The sequence below is a fragment of the Canis aureus genome, chromosome 6 (assembly GCF_053574225.1).
Source record: "Canis aureus isolate CA01 chromosome 6, VMU_Caureus_v.1.0, whole genome shotgun sequence".
In the NCBI taxonomy this organism is placed as follows: Eukaryota; Metazoa; Chordata; class Mammalia; order Carnivora; family Canidae; genus Canis; species Canis aureus.
Window position 1 is genome coordinate 17,710,001 of NC_135616.1, and position 25,557 is coordinate 17,735,557.

The 25,557-nt window shown below is 36.2% G+C and overlaps 1 protein-coding gene across 4 annotated transcripts in view; it reads right to left on the minus strand.

Annotated features, from left to right (window-relative positions):
- The window catches only part of ZNF521 (zinc finger protein 521), a 275,207-nt gene that overhangs the window by 113,027 nt on the left and 136,623 nt on the right, over window positions 1-25,557 (minus strand). For 3 of the 4 annotated variants that reach the window (XM_077900307.1, XM_077900306.1, XM_077900304.1), the window contains one exon: window positions 15,348-15,432. In XM_077900307.1, the coding sequence (XP_077756433.1) occupies window positions 15,348-15,432 (85 nt within the window). The remainder of the gene's footprint in view (window positions 1-15,347; window positions 15,433-25,557) is intronic. The other variant, XM_077900305.1, reaches the window with a different exon arrangement.

Genomic DNA, 25,557 nt, shown 5'->3' on the forward strand with positions numbered 1-25,557 from the left:
TCCACAAAAATTCTATTTAAAAAAAAAATCTTGGCCATTAAAAAATCAGGAAACCATAGTTACTGAGAGAAAATCTGAATGAGAATTCAGAAACCAAGAGTGTATTTTAAGACCTCTGAAATGAATGTACTTTAAATTGTAGTTTACAAAATAACATGTGATAGTTCAAGATATAGATTATGTAAAGCAGACTTCTAAAGAAAGTTTAAATTACCTTTTCATTTAGAAATGAGAGCCCTTTTATGCCTCCACCCCAACCCGTAACACTTGGAAGATTACAAATTTTACCTAAAAGACACATAGGCTCACAATTTTATTGAATGTATCGTTACTAAGATAAATTAAACTGTGTCAGTAAGTAAAGAAGTTACAGTTATCTAAAACAGCCTGGACACAGAATGCAATCTTTTCCCTACTTCCAGGTTTTCAGCATCACATTTATCCCATGCGATGGTGCACTTCAACATAATAATGCAGCAAGCTCAGGATGCAGGAGACAGAGAAATAATGTCAAAGGCAATTCTTCACATTTGGATCTCACCACATCAAGTGCAAATAGTGAACTTAAACATGAAAATGCAATTTGCTCCTTATAAAAGTATACATTTTTATCTCTTGCAAAAAAAAGAAAAAGAAAAAAGAAAAAAGAAAAAAGAAAACCACACTTTCATTTCTAACGCCTCAAGGTAAAGAGGATGGCATCTATCACAAGTGCAGAGAATGGCTGAAGGATTTAGAGCAATCTTTTCATAATTCTTTTGGCGAGGAAGTGGAGTTATGAGTTACTCAAAATTCATAAAGATTATTAAGTTTACATCCTCACAGAAGATCTGTACCCACTGTATCTCTCAACTATTATGTCAGTATTGCAACCCAAAACTAATGAGAATAGGGTGCTGGCTTGGGACTTCCAACCATTTTGTGGCATGGGGGCACCACTGAAGAAAACAAAGCTTGTGTCCCATTCAACAAAACAGACACCCAAACAAACAAAACCCACACAACAAAATAAAACCCAGATTGCTTCCATTGGAACAAGCTTATGATACCTGCACTGAATTCAGGGTATACTCGTTCTGTCAGCATTCCTTCCTATAAGTGATTCTAAGAGGTAAGTTCCATTTGGGAAAGTTGACTCCAGATTATCAACTTGTGCATTCATGTCTGCTGGGCTCTATGAATGATTATGTGGTTCTTCTGGGCCCTCCGCTAGGACCGACTCAGCACCCCCAGCAGTGACCCCTCACGGTAAAGAAGCTCCCACACAACGGTAAGCTTTCCTGCTTGATGAATGCCAACCTTAGAGTTCATCTAAAAGGAGCCTATGGGCTTCATGGTTTTCCTTCTTATTCTTCATATAGGTCTACGAGAAGTTATGAAACATATTTTTCTAGTCCTCCCAGGGGCAGGGGCAGGGTCACAATTCGACCTCAGGAACACAGCAGTCCTGCAAATTCAGACAGCCTGGGAGGAGTAAGTATTAGTGAGTGCTCTTTGCCTGGCCTAACACAAACTATAACATCCAGTACAGAGCAGTGTCGCTTATGGGAAATGACAAGCAATGGATCAGTGGGAGAAAAATAATGGAATTTAATCACATAAAAATATCCCAGACACACAGCTCCTTTTCAACAAGCTGCCAACCTGAGGTGAGGGCACAATGTTCTTATGAAACTAACCACCTAGAATTTATCACGGAGCCACCTAACCAGATATTTTGATCAGATTAAGTTATAGAATTCTGGACACACCCAGGGATTCTCATTCCTACCATGTCAATATTCCCCTAAGGGAATGATTTTCAACAGACATACAAAAATATCTATGTGCACACGAGGTAGATGTCTAAGATGTGTGAGGAATGACCCCAGGAACAGTGTAGGCTCATGTGAAAGACTGTCACAGACTAATTAAGGACACTGCTGCCAAAAAGGGAAGGCTGACCCTGCAGTCTTATTTACACAATTTCCAGCCAGAGGGCTGTGAAGTGGAGCCCCAGTGGGGGCATTTCTATCTGAAACCCAAGGGCACCTGCATTAAGGAAACTGGTGTAAATGAATCCCTTTGCTCAATGACAAAAGGAAAGACACCAATACTTCAATTATGGATGGTATGTGCCAACCTCTTGAATTCTATGCAGCTCTACGCAGTTACTTCCTTATTTGTTTATTATTGTTATTATTAGTAGTTGCACTTCACTATGCATTCAATTAAAGGGACATTTTGAGGCAAGAACAATAAGCTCTTTAGACAGAAGGTAGTGATTCAAAAACTGCAAAACTTCAGCTTTCAAAAATAGCCTAAGTGACCTCTTGCAGTACTCTGACCACTCCGCAGCAAGCAGGAGGCAACCCCTGTGAAGAGCGAATTCTGGCAAAGTTCTCTCTTCACAGATGATGCACAGCTTAAGCTATAATGAGTTTTTGGGTTACAAATGCTGAACGCATTAATATTCCTTGATGATAATTATCACAGTATAAGCACCTTTCCCAATGTGAGTAGCATAAAGCAACTGAAGCAGCATTTTTACTACATTTGAAACAAGCTGGAAAATGGGATTTTCTACTCTTGTAACCTGAGGTCAACATACATCAAGCAATGCATATTAAACACACCTATATATGAACCCTGTATCACATTCCTTCTATCCTGCTTCATGTATACCTAAAGCTATCTCCTTTATCCATCCTTTATCATGCATTTCTTTGATATGAACATGTATGTGATATACATCATTTCAAAATGAAATGTTACCCCCCCCCTCCGCCATCATATGAATCCTGTGTTTCTTTTTAGGAGAATACAAATAGCAAATAAGATCAGTACACTGTGTTTTACAGATGAGGTGTGTCTCTGTGCAGTTTGAATGAATACTGTGGTCACTGGCTGCATATAAAACAGGATGAAAATTAGAGTCAAGCAAATAGGCTCCTAGAAGAGCAAACCACATTACATACAAATCTGAACAAACTACCAACGTTTATCTTTACACCTTCAAAACTAGTAACACAGTGAGAGCACTGAAAGATTTAGATCTGAATTCTGACTCACCAACATGACAGTAATGATGTTAGCATCATATTTACTGCCAATATTTTTGCATAAGGATCCTAGAAACCAATTGTCATTCCAGATTAAAGGAACAATAACCGCTATTTAGATTGTAACTATCACATATGATAAGAAAGAGCTGATAAGGATGATCCATTTGCATCATATGAGTGTGTAAAACAATATCTGTTATTCAGTATTTGCCATGGTATACCCAAAATAGATGTTTAATAGATTTAACTTACTAAACCCCAACTGGATTTGATAATATGCTGGGAGTGGAGTATAAACTGTTTTGCCCTCATCTCTTTCTTTTCCCCTCTATTCAGTGAAAAAGAGAAAATGTCTATAATAAAGCTCCACTGATGATGATAGGACGGCTTAAAATAGTCATAATGTAAAGAGCTTCCTTTTTGTTTTTAAAATACTATAATGTCATTTTTAGTATGCTATGTAAATAACCCCAAGAGAACTTTGACTTAACAGTGACAAAGTGAAAACCAGTTCGAACCCTGAGTTCAAAGCATGTGAAATGACTCAGGTGTTGGTAGGCATGAATCTGTTGACCTCATTTGCACCGTGTTACCCCACACTTCATTTAGAAAAGATGCCATGCTACAACCACTTCAAGTTTTCGAACATCATTTTTACTTATGTACTGAAAAAATGTCTTCAAATCCCATCTGAATAGATAGCAGGGTTACAAGGGAACCTTTACTAAATATTTAACAGCACTATCAGCTTATTAAATACTATAATGTGAGAGCCATGAAAGCATGATATACAATGCTGGCCTTTTTTTTTTTTTTTTAAAGCAATGCTGGTGCTCATTTTGAACACTCACAAGCCCATTCATCAGTAGAACTGACGCATTTTAAAAAGTCCTCATTTACTAGCAGATAAATGTGGATGGAGAACCTTTTTAGTGTAGAAATGACTAGAAACCTACTCGGTTTTACTGCGCAGAATTTGCTTTACTCTGGCTAGAAAAAAAAGAACCACTTCACAAAACTTTTAAAAGGGCATTTTGAAATAATATGCAAAAGCTAAAGGAACACAGTTTGAAATACAAGTAGAGTATATTTTTGTTTACAGGAATATAAATATACCAAAACAAGGCAACAGATTTATAGGCAGCTGAGAGAGTATGTGTATTCATCAAATTTGGAAACAGTATCTCAAATATACATCATATAATGAGATTACCCATTGAGATTGTTGCTTTTGACCATGACACTGTCGGCAGGTGACTTCATCTGCAACTATTTATGATTGCTCTTTTGAAAAAAAAAACTGGGTTAATATAATTTTTTACATATACTATGTTAAGATATTTCTAACTAATACGATGCTGTCTTTTTTAAAGTTAATCAGAAAAATTTTCACCTGTTCTGGTGGGCAGAGGGTCAGAATTCTCTCTGAGATATTTCTATTCACAGAGATATACTATGGTCTAATTTAAAGAAAACTCCCTTTCCACTGAGGTTTGCAGAGCAAGCATTTATCCTGTAAACACTGTAACAATGATCATCTGTCCTTCCAGTTCTCAGTGGAGACTCTTGCTTTTGAAAATGTCTTGTGGTGACTTACTAAATTCAGGCTATTTCAATTAGTATTACTGCGCATTAAAAATTAATTGCATTACTGAGTGGATTAAGGTTTAAATTTCAATTCTACAGTATGTGCACTAGAAATGACAGCTAAAAATCAATGCTCTTTGGCCCACGATCGGAAGCATGTACAGTCAAATAGCGCGGGACTGGCGTCACTGGCCAAGCAGTTTTAAAAGACTTGATAGTTCAATTGAAGGTGTGTCAGCTCTAATTCTAGATTTTAGTTTGAATGCTGCACAGGAGCCCAGCCTTAGGAAAAGAAAAACAGAACAACAGCTGCACTAACAATTTGAAAAAACAAATGGACACAGGTATTAAAATTATGATGGTAGAAAGATGAAGAGTCACCCCAAATTCACAGATAATTATCCCTAAACTAAAACCTTACAATTCCGTTCAATAAGAACTGAGGCTCCCTCACTTAAATCTACACTATTTTATTTATTAGTTATTGGGGGACAGTAGTTGGTTGGGGGCAGGAAATAAGCCATTTTGTAAAGAGATGTTACGAATGCATATAATATTCATAATGACTTTAATCTGTGTTTTAAGGAAATCCAAGAAGACACTGCAAATACAAATCTTTCTCTTAAACGGTAATCCCCTCTCAATCCCCTGCGTTAAATTATTAAACCTGTCTGGGGGAAGGGATGGATCAGCTGATCATCCCAACTACAAATTTATAACACCTACACGAAATGTTTGAAAAGAAACGGATCACTTTTATTCACAGTAAATTTGTTCGCCTAAGAAGATGAAGATGAAGGACATTACGAATGAAGTCAACAGAGTAAAGTAGCATCAATAAAGACGCACAAAGCCCCCAGGATATCTGAGCTTGGAACTGAACAGTGATTGGTATGCGCCTAAGAGGAAAAAATGATGCCTGCAATGTTCCTTAAGATCCCCTCTGTGTTGCACCGGTGGCCAACAGCAAGTTCGGCAGCAAGAGAGTAAAGAAGATGGGAAGTAATAATAACAATAAAAAGAATAATCTGGTGCAAATGGACCCCAAGGTGTAGTAGTCATCCCCATGCAACAATCGCCCTTCATTGCAATTTACTGATGTTGCTTCATTACAATACAGCATATAAAGGGGTAATGTACAAAGTGCACTATTTAAAGCTACGTGTTTTGAAGCAGCACATACTACCCTGGCAGGCACTGCTAGGGGAGCCTCGTCAGATTGTTCGAAAGTGAAACTGCCTGCACAAAAAATTCGACAGGGGCGCAACATGTATACATCGTGGTGATAAATTTGAGGTGAGAAAGACTAAAGGTAGCAGGGAAAAGTGTTTCCTCAGTGAAATATTAAAGGCATTTCAAATTCATCTGAATTAAAACATCCTTTGGAGAGGTAACAACTTGCGGCTTTGCAGAACATGATGTTTCCTGTTTGAAGACACAAACTGGCTTTCCGTTGCCTATTCCTAGTCTCCATAAAATAAACTTAAGCAATGTTTGTAGGTGAACTGCACCTTCAGGTTCCTAGTATTGCAAGAGAAAATGATTCGTTTTCTGAGTTCTGCCTGCTGTGGTTGAAAGTCTTACTTTTCAGTCAGGGCCCAGAAGATGCTGAAGCAAGGCATTAAGGGGAAGAAAGAGATTCTTTCCCCACCAAGGATCATTGAGTATGTCATTGGTTAATTCTTGCTCTGTGCTCCTCATTAGCATTACTCTCAAGTTTCTGGTTATCATATCCGAAATATTAAGACATAATAACTACGAAGGTGCAGATAATTGGATATTAACCAGAACATACTTGACTGGGCAGGAGGTAGGGCCCTGCTTAAACTAATCCTGAAATATATTAATCACCAATTAATGAAAGGGTTTCAAATTCATTTTCTATTAGAGAACACCTCCGAGTATCTAAGCTTTTTCTAACAAAATGACTTGGAATAACAGGGTAGAAATAAGGAATATGACCATCTGATGATGTCTTGAATTAATTCCTTACAGCCTGTTGTCAGGTAATCATGAAAACTATCATTAAAACCTTGATTACATTTACAAAGTCTGATGGGAGGAAGAGGGGACACTTTTCAATGTTCAGTGGCCTTGGTTTAAATCCCAAATTTATCCCTTTAAGTGGCAGAGCGATAGCTAAACATTTCAGCAGAGAGCTGTCACAATATTATCTGAGTCTTTCAACCTAGACAGACCTCTAGACCTCCAACCTAACAGCAGATGTACTCTTAAAATATAAAACCAATTAATGGGAGCCAGAGAAGTCCAGCCAAGGCAACCTTTGTACACAGTAAACAGTAAGTAGTAAGAAGTTGATGAATATATTAAGGGATAAAAACCTTAACTACATGGTGGTTGAAAAGTCAGCACCACTTAGATGGAAATAAAATAATGTTAAGAAAAGAAAAAGGGGTAAAAAAAAAAAGAAAACAGGAAGAGGAACATAGAAGGAAAGCTGTATTTCTTTACAATCCATGTGACTGTGAGTTTGAGTCTGACGTGCCATAGATGTTTTATTAGTCTGGTTGTAAAAGCCCCCACTAAGCTCCCTAGTAAAGCCTCTGCTCATACTCACCGAGTTAGAGAAATGGCAGCAAAAATGTCATTCGTCTTAAAGAAAAAAAAAAAAAAACAAAATTTTCAAGTATATTACTCTCACGAAGGGATTCTGAAATCTTTTCACACCTAAAAGGTGTAGCTCCCAGATACTCTGAAAACGACTTACATTTTTATGTCAGAGAAAACCATGTTTGGATTAATGCAGTGTAAGCAAGAGCTCAAGATGACACCAATTCCTCTGTTTTTCCTGACTTTATTCACTTAATTTGATGAAGACGGCAAGAAAACTCCTGTTCTCTGAGGGTGTTTTTTTTTATTCTGTTGTTTATCGACTTTAATTTTAATAATTCTTAAATAAGCACTCACAGCAGATGAACTCAGATATGCAGGCAAGTAGGCCCTTTTATCAACAATTTTGCCATAGAAATACACAAACATTTCAATGGCTCTTCATTAGCAAACAAATCAACAAGTGATATTTTAATGCATGACTTTATTCCATCTCTGTGGGGACTGTAGTTGAGAGTGTGATGTACAGTACAGAGAAAGGAATCATCAGCCACAGTGTCCCAGGGCTCTCTCCATTGAGGTCTTCGAAGCCTCTGCTTAAAGAGTGCGTTTAATTGACTGATAGACAGTAGCTTCTTTGTTCGCAGAAGACAGCGAAGTAATGGCAGCTTGAAAATCGTACCATCTACAGGGTCTCCTGAGACCAGTAACAGGGGGATATGTGTCAGGAATAAATAAATAATCTAATTATTAAGCCACTTCCTGTCAAGTTAACTCCAATTTGTTGGCTTTTGAAGGCAACAAAACGAGGCATTTTTCCTCATTATGCTTCTCTTTTTATACCAGTGGTAATCACAGGCGGATTAAAGGGTGCCTGATTGGTTTTTTTGTCAAGGAACTGAGAAGCAGCCAACAGTACAGAAAAACAGAGTTGGGTTTAGAAGAAATTTCATGCTTGTCTCCTTTCCAGCTCCCTAGCAGCCCACACGGCTGCCCCATACAGAGCTGCCAGCTGTACAGCAAATGTGTACCCCTCCAACTGGGGCCTACCGGGCCACAGGCGCCATCCTGAGAGCTGTGAGATACCTTGCAATCTTGGCAGGTAGCTACTGCTGTCATAGGCATAATTCTAAAGGTGACCTACGAAACCCCATCAGCTCACCAAATGCAACAATATGAGCAGCTGAAGTTCGATACCCACTCTCCATATTGGCTCTGTTTCTTTTGTTTACTGCTATTAACAGCCCAGAAACTAGGAAATGACCTCTGGAATTGGGTCAGCAGAGACCTTGACTTTTTACGTGTCTGAAGGAACCTGGGGGAAGCAGGTCACGGGGTGTGTGTGCACGTGGGCACGGGTGCAGGCGGGGTCCATCTTTTCGTGTCTACTGTCCATGACTCTCGGTGCCTCCCATTCAGAAATGTTTTGCAAACTTCATTCAGAAACGGACACTGGCATTTGAGAATCCACATATCAAGCAGGGGAGTGAAACAGAGACACACTTGTGGCCTATTCTCCAGCAAGTCAAAGGCGAGGACCAAACCAGAGCCAGAAGCCCGGCCAGTGTGTCTCAGCCAGTCACATGGAACTATCCATCTGGCACAGACTCTTTCCCCAGCTTCTCTGTACAGAGCCTAGGATGGAAGGCTGGCATCTAGTAATTGGGCCTGAGAACAACAATTTTCGGAGGCCTCTTTAAGGGCAGTACGTTTTAAAATGTCGCAAGAAACTGAATCTTCAACCTCTCTATGGACTTGATCTGAACCCTCGGTCTCATGGAAAATTATCATCACAAGGAATGGCTCAGGGGTTTTGTTAGGGGCTTGTAGATGAAAAACTCCACCAACTGCAAGTTTTTTTTTTTGTTTTTTTTTTTAACTAAATCCAAGCTGCTAGGTGCAGGCTAAAACACAAAACAAGGATAAACACCTCTGACTTTCTTTTAGTAGCTTAACACCAAAATTAAGAAATGGGCTCAGAGATTTTCTTTAAAATTTGTTTCAGAAATAAGAATCCGAGTAATCAAGATGAGCTCTTGAAAACTATCTTATTCTAGAAAGACTTTTTTTTTTTTTTTTTTTTTACGTCTTTTTGGCTTCTTTTATTTTAAAATGTCTTTGTTTCTAGGAAACCTTATTATAGGAGAGGCTTGATAAGTTCCTGCAGCCCCATTCTGCACTCAGTAAACAGTGTAGCTATGCTCTATTTATGCCTGCGTATGTCCTTTCTGAATACATCTTGAATTTTTGTTAAATTGCGCAGATAATTAAACCCTCTTCATATTTACAGTCTGCTTCATTGGTACCATGAATTCTGTTTTCAGTTACTGTCTGCAAATTCCCTCTCTGAACAATTTCATACTAAGCAATAACACTTCATTTTACATAAGTTTTATCTGATGTCCCCATACAGAGCTGCCAGCTGTACAGCAAATGTGCGGTTCTCAAACTGAGGCCTACCAGGCCACAGGCTCCATCCTGAGATCTATAAGGCACCTTGCTGTCATTGGCAAGCTTTCCCTGCTATCACTGTGACCATCACTCCACACTGCACACAACTTAAAATCATCTGATTATTAGAATTTGTGGCCCACACTCCATTTTATCCTTTATTTAATCTATCCCCAGATCACACATTTGTTTAAATGTTTTGGCTGGTTTACAAATCATGCAGCCATCTGCACAGTAGGTGTGACACCATTTTTTAGACAAAAGTTACGTTACCAACAAAGATAAAGTCATTTGAAATGCTTTGATGTTTGTTATTGTGCCTGGTTCACTTGGACCAACGCTAAGAAATAAATAGAATTATCTGTGTAAATCGATGAACATCTATGAAAAACAACACCCAGCAGAACGCCGAGCTTGCTCCATTACCTACGTTAATATCATGACAGCTGAGGAGAGATGACCTGGCCCACTTCTCATCTCTCCTGTACAGATGGCTATTAAAGAGAAAGTATCCCTTTTGTATGGTCCATGTAGAAACCCTTTATGGGCTTTTCAAATAAGCCAGCATTGCCCACATGAGGGTAGCTTTCTGGTACCATTAAACTGTCCAGATTTCATCTTTTTTAATCCAGCTCTTGATGAAATAAGCCAGTATTTCATCATATTTAACACCAAATGCTTGTTTCTTAATTCCCTGAGTTTTGTAAGCTATCAAAGGATGACTTAGAACTCAATAGTCTTGTCATTTAGAATTAACGCAAACTCCACAAAGAATCTAATGACTTTGAGTTTCTTAGGATAGTGCAGATACATATATATATATGTGTGTGTATATATATACAGACATAAATATATATATTTATTTATATGTATATGTGTGTATATATATCCCCTCACATAGATGCATTACTGTAGATTCATTTCTATTCATTTTTTTTAAACTGCCAATGAAAGCTGAGAGTTTAAAGTGCAACATGGTCCTTTATCTTCCTATGCAGAGATCCCTATCTGTGGATATTTCCCCTTAAGACATATAAAATCCAAAACCACTACAGACCTCAAAATATTGGTTTTAGTCTATTGTAAAGCAAGAGCACTCAAGCTGAAATGTTCCAGAAGTGATACTGAATGTCACAAATCTATAATGAAGATTAGTCACACAGCACACCATCCACTAAAGAAATGGAAGGAAAAGAATGCCATTTGTGACCTTGGGCATCAAACAAATTGCAGAACATATGAATGTCACTTGCCACAAGAACAGACTAAAAATTCACTACAGTGTACAAAACTGATTTATGCATTCTTTTTGTCTTGACATCAGTGATGTATATCGCATGGAACATAACACATAGGGTATATATCTTCCCATGTGCATTGCAGAAAACTTGAATCTTTTTGTGGTCTTTTAAAAATTATAACTACGAAACACTGAGTATTAGAGATTTGAACCAAAATAGTCAATACCCTTACATCAGTGTTTTCCTATTAGTTATCATTTATAGTTCCAAATTTTAGCTTTACTTTTCTAAGAGATAAATACATTTGCTTCCCCTAAATGCTCTAAGCATCATCCTTGATCTATCCAGGACACGTTTATTAGTGACTATTTGTGGATTTCCCATTTTTTTTTCACAAAACAGGGTGCTCCGCCACCTTAGATACAAATTTGCCATTATAGCACTGGTCTTTCTTTTCAGATGAAAAATACAAAAAACCCAAAGCTTATTAAGTAATCAGTTCTAAATCAGTTTTTAAAAATAATTCCTAGGTATATGGTTTATACCCATTCGCTTCATATTATCTGTCTGAGAATTTTGAAAAGGAGGCCTGGAAATGGCCATAGCTATATCCTCACCACTTATCCTCCAAAGTCCATGAGTGTAGCAATCAGTTCCAAGGATAATGGTGTTTCTCCCCTTTGATCATTTCTTTGTCAAGCGGACTGGCCTTCGATGGTGAGTGTACTGCTGGTTGTCTACCACCAGCCGTTTGCAATTTGCTCACTATGTTTCATGAGACAGTTGTTTGTGGCTGTTTGGAACACATTTGTCTCTTTGGGGATTTATACGCTGGTTGCAATGCCAACCTCCGTAGTGATCGAAATTTCTTTCTAACTAAAATAGATAATTAGAGGCTGGTAATTATTGGTCAAGAATTATCAGAGTGAAAAAATTAAGCTTCTCATAAATAGTTCTTGGCAATGTCATCTCTTTATATTATCACATGCCTAACAGCCCTTTATTCAGAGCACTTACAAATTTACTCTACTGCTGTTGAGCCTCATAATTTTATATGAGGCAATTCCTTTGCTGGGTTAAACACATTTAAATCCCCTGGTTTCATCTCTATCTGTGCTAATCCATACCAAATAATAATAATAACAGAAATCTCAAAGAAGAAAATAACAATAAATATTTACTATGCTGATAGAGACTAGGAAAAAATGAATTAAAAGACATAATACACAATGGCTTCTTTCTGTATTCTCAGGTCAAAAGCCAACATAAACTATGTGAAAAGAACAAAGGAAGACAAGAAAAAATTTCTCATCTGTGCAGACTTGAAAAGAGGGAAATCTTTTCCCCAGGAAAGCTGTTAAAATGTTTTGTAGCTCTTTTTTGCGTGTGTGTAAAGAAGAAAAGAAACCCCTAAATAGTCACTGGTCTGATTTCTTACTGAAACTGTGTCAAAATGTAGTGGAAAGTGAGGTTTTCTTTTTTTCCTTAATAGACATAAGTCAAATCCCTGATGCATTTTTATTGAGTAATTATCCCTGCAACGTAGACCATGTGTCCACACCTAGCTGCAAAACAGCACTTAAAGCAGAGCATCTCCGGTATGTACCTGGTAGAAACATTGATGGTTTTCCTTTCACAAATGTCCCTGGCCAATAGCCTGAGACCAGCACTTCCAGAAAGAAGCATGGAGGTCGTCTGACACTGCAGTTGCATTAAACATGTGTGCTACAGAGAAGCAAATGCAAATGACTTGGTTAAAGAAGTTACACCTCATTGGGTCATCTGCAGACCTCCATCAGGTGACATAATCCTTCCTCTAGACTGATTGAAATGTAGAGTGAAATCTGCAAAAACACTATATACCCTCTTAACAAAAAGAGTAAGAGGCTTTTCAGATAGTCTCTAATCCTTCTTTCCTGCTAAATGTCTAGTTGAGATTATTTTTTGATTAGACAAAAAACATACACAGACACACAACCTAAAAATACCTACCCTCAATGGAGGTATTTTAGTCAACAAAATAATGCTGCTTGCCTCATTTGAAAGACTAAGTATCACACTGGGATTTTAAAAAAGGATATCTTAGCCTTTGTGACATCATCCCATTATGCATTCGCTTTCTGTAGATATTAACAACACGACTGGAGTTTAAGGACTTGGATGCATGGTCAACAGATAAAACAATTAAATGGATGCTATTCATTTGTTTAGGCCTCAAGTGCAAGAGAATTACATATTTTATTATTAAAAATAGTATGAATATTAAATAACTAGGCCCTCTGTGGAAAGGAATAGAATTTGCTTCTCTGATAGAAGGTGAATTGTTAAATGCTCAGATCCCAAGAGAAAGTTAGTGTCATATTAATCCACATAAGGTAGAGGGAGAAAGCCCTGGGAACGCACTAATGTTGCAAGGAGTGTAAAAGAAATATAAAAGGAAAGGTATAAAGCAATTTAAAAAGAAGGACCAGGACAAACCAATGAATTTTATGGCCAAATGATACTTAAATTGGAAAATCAAAAAAGTCCTTTCACTGCTCAACATTCAATTCAAATTTGATGTATGGACAAGAACATTAATATCATGGTGAAAAATATATTCAATCTGTTCCTCTGGTTCCTGGGGTGAATAACAAAATCCAGGACCAAAAATAAATGTATGTAGAATAAAACTACACAGAAGCACGACCTACAGCATTTTGCTAAATTTTCCATAAGGTGCAAATTCCAAGAAACATTTTCACTGAAGCCCACGTAAAACTGTAGCATGAAGCAGGGTTATGAATGACTGCCACCAATAAACTCTACTCAAGATATAAAGAGACGGAAAATATTAGCATTTCTCCTGGCAAGAACAATTCATTCTTTTTCATTCCCACCCCCTCCTCCCAAAAAGCAGTTTTGAAAGTTTATAAAGAATATCTGTTTGGAATCCAAAATAAAAGAAAATTGCAAGGAAACACATTATTTAAATCTCTCTTACATGTTGTCATTACCTGCTAAATATTCAGCAAAGCTGTCACTGTTATTCTATCACATTGGAGAACATGTTATTTAATGTATTAGAAAATCACTAATAATATTAGTGCTTAAATCTGGAAAATGTAGAGATAGAGTGATCAATATTCTGGCTGTTGTGTGTACATTCCATTTTGCACAGTTATGTACTTAGTCTTTGATAAGCAATTATCCTCCTAAAGACCCGTCATTTGAAAAACTATAAAACAAATCCTATTGAAAAACTATTAGTCAATTCTCTAACATGCTTTTGAATTTATGTTCATTAATTTCTGTAAGAGAATTAGGAGTTCTGTTATGGTTGCTTTTCATGATCAGTAATGATAGTTGGAGCAACCCTTCCACTGAGCATTCTTAAGAGTGCTTCTGATTAGTGTATAATAAAACTTGTTTACCCCTGAAACCAAGTTCAGAGTCAAAAATGCTGAATTTTCTTGCTTGTCTTAAGAATTTGGTAATAGGAGAGCATGAGGTTAATTGGACTTTTTAGTATTATATCACAATTATTTATGGTAGTATAGAATACGATCAGATGAGGATGAAATAAAAAACTCTCGAAGTATAAAAACACAAATGAGTAACAAAAATAGCATAAAGTAATAACAATTGTCATTTTACTAGTAGAAAAAGATCTGCTTGATAAAGTTTAATTGGCTGGTAAAACTCTTAGTGTTATTACTAAGTGCTTATCAAATTAAAAAACATAAGAGGTAACCCCAGAGGAATTAAGGGATAATGGGACAATATGAATAACTGAAAAAAATTATCCTTTTAGCTCTAGTCCATATGATAAAGGCAAAACCTCTGAAAACACTGGCCGAGAGTGACTTCCAAGATCTTCACCCAAACCACTTATATAAAGATCTACGTAAAATTTGGTGGGGAAATAAAAAATGATTACTGAATTCTTTACATGATCTTTATGATCATGATTATTTCCAGGCTGTTGAAACCATACATATAAAACGATCTTATGGCAATTTAAATTATTTATGTTTCCCTATCACAAAAACTCACCACTTTAGATTTTGATACAAAGATGCTTAAGCAACACACAGCAGTGCCATTACCATAATAACTTCTGAAATTAAAACCTGTCTAAAACTCTATGGAAAGCTAACATCCAGTTCATTAACCATTCCTGTTAGTTTTCAATAATGCAAAAATGATTAGAAGTTTAATTTGTTAATCACCTGTGTTTTGACTGTCAGTAGATATATAATCCTCTGCAGAAGTCTAAACTAGCCCTTGCAGAAAATAAAATGTGCTAATGTTTTATCAGGCCTAATAATAGTTATAAAAATCAATCATGCCTAGGTAAAACATTGATGGCTGAACAATTAATTCATCTTTAACTCTGTTTAATTATATAGGCAGTGATTATACACGAATAGAAGAAAAAGCTATCTGTAATAAGGTTTAGAGCGTCACTCACCAATCATGTGATTTGCAACATGAACCTGAATATCCCATTCATTGTAGAAAACCATCTGACACTTGATGCACTGATAGGTCTTCTTCTGAGAAAACAAGTATAAATAGAATTACTTAGACACATGCACTTTTTATTGTTTTCTTAAAAAAAAACAACAACACTACTCACAGCATTTTTTTTTTTTAAGATGTTGGCCTTATATGTCTTGCTAACTATGCTACTGTGGATCTGCTTGGGCAAAGTTCTATGAGTTTCTTACTAAGATTTTGTGGTTTGATCCTAATATTATACTTTTAGCTACAACAGTTGGAAGAAATGGAGGCACATAATTATGGCATAATATATTTTTAAGGATTCCTAAGTTCAAAAACAGAAGTTTAATATTAAAAATCTGTAACACACACACAAAAAAAATAAAAAATAAAAATAAATAAAAAAAATAAAAATCTGTAACACATGGCCGAGTTTCAGAAACTGATGTCCTCATAGGTCAATCACAATTTCATTCCAACCAAAATGTCTGTGACGTTACTTCTAGATACCCCTTAGTAAAACAGCCAATAAGACTTGCAGAATCTAGCTAAGACATTCAGTAATTATAATTTTTAGCTGAAGTCTAAAATTTAGGTGTTTTAGAAGTTGCTCAATACTACCCTTTAAATACTCACTTTTTCCCATAGAAATAAGACCATACTGAGCATTCTAACATCATTTTATCATTTTACATAAAAGTCCTGGCAAGGGGAGAGAACAGAATTTATTAATTCTTGTATCATAAATAAAGAAACTGAGGCCCAGGGAAGTAGAAAGAATTTGCCTGATGTCAGAGTGCCCTAGAGCTGAGAAGAGAAATAAGCTCTCTTAATTCCAAGTGCTAGGCTGTCGGATAAAAGCAGCCTTTATGATTTCACATCTTTATCACTGTGTCCCCCATATGGCTCAGTACATCTTAGGTGAACTCAATAAATAAAGTATTGGTTATGTTTTCTAGAACACAGTTACATAAATTCCTTTATGATGAAACTTGATATTTTCAATTAAAAACCATCTTGGAAAACAAAATAAACCATTCTGAAAGCTCCCAAATGTGAAAAAAATGACATTTGTAAAAGTACACCAATGACAGTTTGTTAAGGCATTCTTACAGAATTATAATTTCATCCGTGGTCATATAAAATTGCTTCACTAATCGTAGCAATTAAAAATATCAGTCTGTAAATCATAATTAATTTTAAAGAACTCAACAAAATCAAAATCAAGTACAAAAATTTAGCGTAAATTCAAAAGCAATTAAAATTATAAATGCTGTTCATGTAAAATTTTCCTTGCCACTTAACATAGTATTAGCTTCTGCAACACAGGATTGTAGCATTCCTTGTAAAATACAGAAGAGCAGGCCTATTTCCAATGGAAGCGTTCTCAATAACCTAACAGGCTTTGTACATTAGGCATATCGTGAATTGAATGTGCTGAATCTAAATCTAACACGGAGTTGAAAACCCTGACGATCACCGAGGAAGATTTACTGCACTGAGCTGTTTACAAGATGCTTTTGATGGTGACATATAGAGCAACATGTGTTGCGTAAATAACATCTATCCCTTTTTTAACAATATTTCCCTTTAGAACTAGTTAGAAAATATTTCTTACTCCCAGATGACCTACATTATATATTGTTTATTAGCATACTTCTAGCATTATTCCTGATATGTGACCTTGCTGAAAAACAAAGAAACATAAACTTAATGGCTAGTCTTTTCTCTTGTTAGCACAGTAAAACATACAATATGTCGAAAACTGTCTCCAAAAATGATGACTGATGAATATGTTGGTGGAATATACTAGGACTTTTTTTTTCCTGGACTAATAATAAAGAATAAAATCACTTGACAAGCCAAAATAATAAAATACCAGCACTTACTACTACCTTCAAAATGAACTGACATATTTGAAGATCTATGTACACAAGTTTTCTTTTATCATTGAAGGAGAAGGCTTTTGTCACTGCTGATAATTCAAATACTAATTCTACTCTTAAGATAGTGTCTAAAATGTTATGTTCTATTCTTAACAAAGTCAGATTCTTATCTATAAGCTCCTAAATTTGGGGCTGAATGAAATAAGAATTTCATGTCATCAAAAACAACGTATACCATGATCTTAACAATGCTGTAATTTGAACTTTGCCTCCCCACACAGCTCACATTTCCCAAATACAAAGCAATGATATGTAAATTGAGAGGTGTTAAGGTGTTCTTTCTGAAAGCCATGACATAAAATTCATTTTTACCTTCTATCTCTCTTTTTAAAAATGATTTTAAATAACCTTTAAAGCATCCTTATTATGATAGACTTTTAGCAAAATATGTGAGAGATGCCTGCCCACCCATACACCATCCTTAAGTGAAGTGATCATAACCTTTGAACGGTGCTGGTTGGCGTTGGGGAGCTCATTCCCTTGGAAGTAAATCCCCTCCAGCTCTGTACAGCTGAGTTTGTAAAGGACTTCTTCCTAATTTGAGACCCAAATCTGCTTTTCTACTGTCAGCCATTGGTCCTAACTCTAGGCTCTGGAGCCGTAAAGAAGAGGTTGGATCCCTTATCTAATATGACAATTACATTAACCCTTTTTCAAATTGAGAATAGAAACGTTTTGAACAGTTTTCACCATCCTGGTTACTTTACTCTCTTCCAGGTCAACCTTTTAAGAAACAGAACCCTAAATTAAGCACAATACTCCAGGGTTGTCCTAACCCTTAAGGAGTACAGGGCGACTGTCACCTCCCTTAGGACAATTACTTCCATTTATATAGAAGACAACAACACAAAAAAAAGTCAAGTGAGATCATTTCTTCTAAAAGCAGATAACAGTAGAAACAGAACTTCCATTGTTTGGGCCCCAGATTGGCCTTTATCAACGCTTAAGTTGTCAATTTACTTGAAATGCTAATTTAGTACAATTTTTAAAAGAGACTTTTTTTCATTAGCCTTTTTTTAATGTGCTACTTGGGAGTGGGGTTGTCATTTCCTGATTGTTCTCTTTTGTTTTCTGATACTGATAGATGTAATTATCAAGGATACAACTTTTTCCCAGCACCTCATTATTTTTGATTGATTTTGAGAACAATTTAAATGTGCCTTTTTGACATTCTTGTTTTCAGTTATACTCTGGTTAAGGTACTCAGAGACTTTCAGGAAAGAGCATCTCATAAATTAAAAAAAGTGATCAGGATTTTAATAATGTATACTTAAAAAAATTATTCTGATTAACACCCCCTCCCCCCAGCAAACTACATTCCATTAGGACTTAGGCTTCACATTGAACCTCATCAAGCAAAAAAAATATATATACTTTGCAGTTATAAATTGCTTTGACTTTTTTAAACAAAACATGGACTATAAAAAAAAATCATTGTGTTCATAGCAACCCTCAGGAACAGAAAAGGAAAAAAAAAATCTTAGTTGCCACCAATGGAAGTGACTATTACATAAATCTCTTATCCTGAAAATTAGTAATTAAAGGCACAGAAGCACTAAGCTTTTTTAGGAGGAAATGTAGTTCATGCCTATTTGATGAGAAAAAGTTCTTTATGAAAGACTCACAGTAGAAGGGATGACAGAAAATTCACCATTTTGCAATGCCAAATAAAGGAGCCCAGGATACTCATTAATGGATGCTAAAACTCTTTAAGAGAAAAGTTATTCTGGAGCTACCCAATTTTTATCCTTTAATAACTACAAAGAGAAAGATTTAACTTTACAGTGGATTTATCTGGTGGTAATCACTGCAACCAGACTACTTAGCTTAACATTACTACCAATAAAATAGCCTGGTATTATGTGTCTCTCAATGTGATGCAATGTGTAGTATAATACATCATAATAAAGTACGTTCATCTAAAACGTAAACCTGAATCTAACCAAGCTTTTAGACAAACAGTCCAGTTTTCAGGAAATACAGGCACAGAGAAACAAGCAGTACCCTGGCAGCAGGGGGAGGCGGGAGGAGAGGAGTATACAAATCCAAAATATTCTTCAACACCAATCAAAAATATTCTTGGTCTGTTATCTTCAAAAAGCCAATGTTGCAGAGAAAAAATAGAAAAGGTGGAGGCATGATTCTCAGGTGAAAGATATTAAAAAGACAACTAATAAATGTAGCATGTGGTGATTTTAATTTGGGGAGAAAACAGCAAAAAAAAGGCTTTTGAGGAAATTGGGGAAATCTGAATTTCAACTGGTTATGAAATGGTATTGAGTATTTACTTCCATTAACTTTCTTAGATATGACAATGGCATTATGGTTATGTGGATACTCTTTTTGTTATGAGATGCATACTGGATATTTAGGGGTGAAATGGCATTATGTTTACAATTTGCCTCCAAATATTCAGAAAAAAATAGTCATATACAGATAAAGTAAATGTGGTTAAATGTTAACAATTATTAAACCTAGGTACATGCTTAACTATTTTCATAATATAAAATGGGAATAAATGGATAGAACAATTCTATCTAAAGTCATTTTTAGAAATACTAAACATAACCTGATTAAACCCATGGCTTTGGTTCATTTCAAACCTCCACACTTGATGTGCATCCAAGATAATTTTTGCTTAGTTGTAACAAGCAGCTTTGGAAATATTTTTCGTATTTTTTGTGAGGATTTTTTGTTTACTTGCTTTTTCTAAATCTAACATATGAACTCCAAGAGGTCAAAAAACCAGAGGTTACATTCATTTCTATAATAAAGAAATAACAGTTTCCTACAATTGTCTGTAAGGTCTATAAAGAGCTCCTATGCACAAAATTCACTTGCAACAAAACTGGGAGAGCTGATAAAGGAGGGATGATTATCCTCCTGTGCAGATGAAGTGATGAAGTGACTTGAACTAATTCGTTCAGATTGTGAGTACCATAACTAAGGCCAGTGTCCTACCCTGCCTCCCACCTACCGGGTTTTAACACAGTTTATAGTCTGATCATTTGCAGGTAAATTGACAGTGGCATTTTAAGTACATTTTGAAAGAAGGCTTTCCTTATAATTGTGTTCTGCTTTGGTCCTTAACAATGCCACGTCTGGTATCAGAGTGAGAAACCAGTCTCCAGCCATCTTCAGCATAAGCTTCCAGTACCAGGCTCTTGACCAAAATCCAGAGGGTGGAACTGCCTTCCCTAATTCCCCCTACTTGACTTCAAGATTTTCTCCTTTCTCTCAGTGTCCTGAGAGTTTATTGCCATGTTCTTGACCATATATTTTTGTATATTACTGCTGCTCAATACTGAAAGAACAATTTCAATCTGAGAACTTACATAACGCCTCCAATCTGAAATTTTTCTGCCATTATTTTCTTCAGTTTTCTTTAGTTTCCATGTTATCTCTCACAGACATCCTCTATTCATTCCTATTGGAACTCCTATTAGGCAAGACTGGAGTGTCTGGATTTCGGCTCCATGTATCTTAACTGTGTTTCATGCACAATTAGAAGTCAGTTTGTCCCTCTATTTTGAGCTAGGTAATTGTCTGTACTCTTAAAAACCATGAATTCTCTCTCCACTGGTCTCCAGTCTAGAGTTTATCTTATCCACCAAAACTTTTAGTTCAAGGACTATTTTTCATTTCTAATTTTAAACACAAGTGCTCTTGCTTTGTTTATACTTGGGTTTGCTTCATAATTTGTCACTCCTTTTAGTAGAAATCCTACCTACATTTATCTTTCCGAGCTTCTAAACATACTTATTTCAAAGTCTTTGTCAGACTCTTCTATATAATTAATTTCTTCTGGAGTGGAATCTTGGTATCATAACAGCTGGCATTTTTGTTTGTTTGTGGTTTTTATTATTTTTGTTTTGTTTTGCTGCTTTACTAGCATTAGATTCATTCACATATTTTGGAATCTTGGTTTGAAGCCCATTTGTAGTGAAAGAATTTTTTCTATGTGCTCATTCTTTCCTTGCTAATATTTTTGCCATTGTTTCTCCCAGGCTATCTCAGACTCCTAGACCAGGCTAGGTCTCATGAGGCATTTCATGTATGTCTGATGTGCTACAGGGATATAGAGGACTTTGCTAGTTGAATCATAGAGCCAGCATCTGGCTAATTCAGTTTTAAGTCATAAAACTGTATCTTTTTTCCTATCCCTTTAACTCTCTAGCTCAAAAGTCCTAATACCAGGTATTGATCAACAACAGAATTTTTTTTCTAGCCTTCTATTGTAAGCAATGAAACTTCTCTGCCCTGCTTTAAGTAGCAAGTTTAGTTCTGTCCCACAGAAATTAAATCTTGTTACCACTTCTGGAGTAGAATCCTATAGAATCCTGGCTTCAGTCCCAACCATTTCTGAAATTTGGTTTCTGGATCTCAAAGATGGAGAATTGTTTTGAACCTGACTACATCCATTTGGTTATTTATATTTTATCTATCATCATTATATGTTCAGAGCATCAAAGCATGATGTAACAGAATCATTTCTCAAAGATGTCCCAGAGCCCTCAGCCCCCTCTATGTCACCAGTCCCAAACTTAGGCAGTGGCTGTCAAGGAAGAGCTGGTCCCAGACTCAGTCAGGACCCTCTGAAGTCAGGATGTTGTTTATAGCATCAATGATGCTATAAAATTTTCACTCCAAACATACCCAGCAGTTTTAGTAGGAAAGCAACTTTAGAATCTTCTTTTTGCAATTAGTTGCTATTTCATGGCTTCATCATTTAGCTGTGTGACAAATCATTTAATGACCTTGAGTCTTAGTACTCTTCCCTGTAAATTAAAACTAATAAAACTTACATCTTAAGAGTTTAATGTGAGAAGCAAGTGAGAACTGTATAAAAGTGCTTAGTACCATGCCTACCATGTAGCATGCCTGCATTAAAGAGTAACTACCTTTATTACTCTTTACTTGACAGGTTATTATGGAGATGGAATGGAATACTATATAAACTGTCTGACACAACAAAGTTGCTTGTCAAAGATTAATTCTCACTCTTTCATGTGGACTTTGAAACCATAGTATAATTTCCTCAAACCAGAATCCACTCATTTAAATTTTATGACAATTAACAACGATTAAACAAACGTTTATAAATAGAGGTTTAAAAATTAATAACATAAAGAATATCAGAAATTGGTGATAGGATTGGGAGTTGGGAAAGAAGATAGAGCATGTAAAAAGGTACAACCTTGCTGGGGCGGGGGAGAAAAAAAGCTGTTTTCAAGGACTATAGCAATATACATTACCATTCTGAGAACGAATATATTAATTACGAGAGAGAGAGAGACTTATATTTAAGATTAGTAGCACCTTTCTGGCAGGATTTTGTTGGCAAGCAAACGAATATTATGTGTGAGTGAAAATAATAAACCTACAGCTTCTACAAATACTCAGTAGTTCAGACATTTTACTAATTTAGTTTGGATATTTTCCAAGTAATTCTGAGTTTGTGTGAAAATAAGTCAGAAGAAAGAGGAAAAAAAAATAAGTGAAATGTGATGGAAACTACTCATGGTGAGAAGTTTGCCCAAGTAATTCATTAAAAAACACCAGCACAGATTTTCTGTTGTGTGCTCTCATGGTAATTAATAGAAGGGCATTACTGTCTTACAGATGTAGTTTATGTCCTGAGATTAAAGACCACATAGCACTTTTTGCTAAGAGTTCAGTAACCAAGAGATATTAAACATGATTCCTAAACTCAAGGACTTACAATATAAACGGGGAAAGAACACACACAAATAATAAACTGTTATGTAAGTATTCTGCCTAAATTAACATGGCAAAACAGTTCAAGACCAAGTGTCAGTCAGTGTATGGCAAAGAGAAGACCACTAGGACACATCAAACAGGGACAGATTAAAATGGTCTAGAAGAGTCAGGAAAAATTCACTGGGAGAGAAAAGACTTCATCTGAGGTTGAAAATGGGGACAATTTTCCCTGAACTTAAAACTGAGTTATAGGGGCGCCTGGGTGGCTCAGTGGTTGAGCATCTGCCTTTGGCTTAGGTCGTGATTCTGGGGTCCTGGGATTGAATCTTGCATCAGGCCCTGCGGGGAGCCTGCTTCTCCCTCTGCCTATGTCTCTGCCTCTCTCTTTGTGTGTTTCATGAATAAATAAATAAATAAATAAATAAATAAATAAATAATATATATTTTTTTAAACCGGGTTACAAAGTTCCTGCTGCATGCCAGGCAAGTGTTCATAGTCTGGTGGGGCATTTGGTGGAATGAGGAAGGCAGTTTGAAACAGAAGCAGGGCTAAATAAGATTGCTCTGGCCAACTGACTGGGCAGGAAAAAAGAAGAGACAGACAAAAATCTAGTAAGAGAAAGATTTTTGTTTGAAATGACTAAGTTGCAATTTTTTCTTTTCATTTTAGACAAACTCTGCATAGACCCTTGTAGAATCTGAAAAGAAAACAGTATTTATTTAAACATATTTAGTTTTTTACAAATAAGCCCAAAACTCCATAAAGACATAAATTTCAGCTACCATTAATTTTTAAATCAGGGGGTAAAAAAAAGTCCAGCCATTTTTTTCCTCACTTTTCTTGGGTTTTTTTTAAGCATTATATATAAATAGCATTTACAGTAGTTTATTTTCAAAAGAATCATCAATAGCTAAAAACTAGAAAACAATTGAGATTTATTTTTTTGAAGATTTATTTATTCATGAAAGACAGAGAGAGAGAGAGAGAGACAGACAGACAGACAGACATAGGTAGAGGGAGAAGCAGGCTCCTTGCATAGAGCCCGATGCAGGACTTGATTCCCGATCCCGGGATCATGCTCTAAACTGAAGGCAGACACTCAACTGCTGAATCACCCAGGTGTGTCGCAATAATTGAGATTTAAAAAACAAATTTTGGCTAGTACTCACTAAAAAACAAAACCCAGCGTCAAAAATGAAGTAAATACCATGACTTTAAGCCTAGGTTTGCCATGGAGAGAGCTGCTTTCTTAGGGTTATTTGTCTCCAGTCCTCTGATTTGTCCTGATTTAGAATTTGGAAGCTCTTTCAAGGAACCCAGCTTATTTCCTCCACTACACAGGCCACTGAGCCCCTCTGGGTAAGAGATCTTCATCTAGATGATCTCATTTAACAGTAGGTGTTCAGCTGCTGTTTATTCTATGCCATAGCAAGTGTACCTGAATCAATCTCCTATAGTGTTGTCCATAAAGTGGGCAGTCAATACATTTCATTTACTGACTCTCCAATGGACGATCTAATGAGGCATCCCACATCCAGCATCTTCATTTTTAATGTGCAACCTATGTCTTGACTATTTCTGTCTGAAAACTTCTCTACCACCCTACACAACACCAGAAATCAGTGACTTAGAAGAGGCTGAACAACACAGACTAAACAGATGCTGTAGTAAACGTTTAAAAAAAAAATCACCGGAAACAGGTGTTAATTCTTTTTGGGTTAGGAGAGGAATTTGCTTCTAGTTACCACTGGTTATAATATTTTGTTAGTTCCCAGGTTGGAGGGATTTATGATTCATAGTAGATTTGGGTTAACTTCCTATACTGACTGTTTGTAAACATTCGTATCATTCAGAGAGCTAGAAATTGGGAATGGGGAACAAGAGTTGAAGTAATCAGTTTTTTTCAACAAAAATTGGAGGAGGAAAGGAAGAAGGTGACATTTTTGCCTTATGTCAAATTATGGTCTATTTTCCCCCATCAATTATTCCAACCATATACTGATTGATTTCAGTTTAAAAATCTGAACCCTTCTTTCTGTCTCACTGTTGTCAGAATGAGGAGCTGGCTGGTGGTTATCAGTGACAGCAGTTGGAGAGATGAAGTAGCAATGTTAAGTTCCTATGTTGTAATACCATCAAAGTGCATCATATGCCCACAGCAACCCAATGTTGGAGGTTAGTAATATGATTTACAATCCAACCAGAGACCTGGAGGAAGTTTTGGGAGGGAGGAAAAAATATTTCAGAATCCATTAAGAAACATTTTCTTAAGTACATAACTTCTGCCCTAAAGGCAAGTTGAGAATGTAGACAGGTTTGTTAATACTTAATGAATACTAGTACCATTTACTCGAGACTTGGCGTAAATATCAAAAGGATAACACAGAGAGGAGCTTTATTTAATGGTAAATCATAAAAATTTCTTTTTGATTCTCTTAGAATTCAGTACACACTGTATCCGAATTATTTCAGTATTTTTCAGTAATTTTCAACTGAAATTATTTTCAATC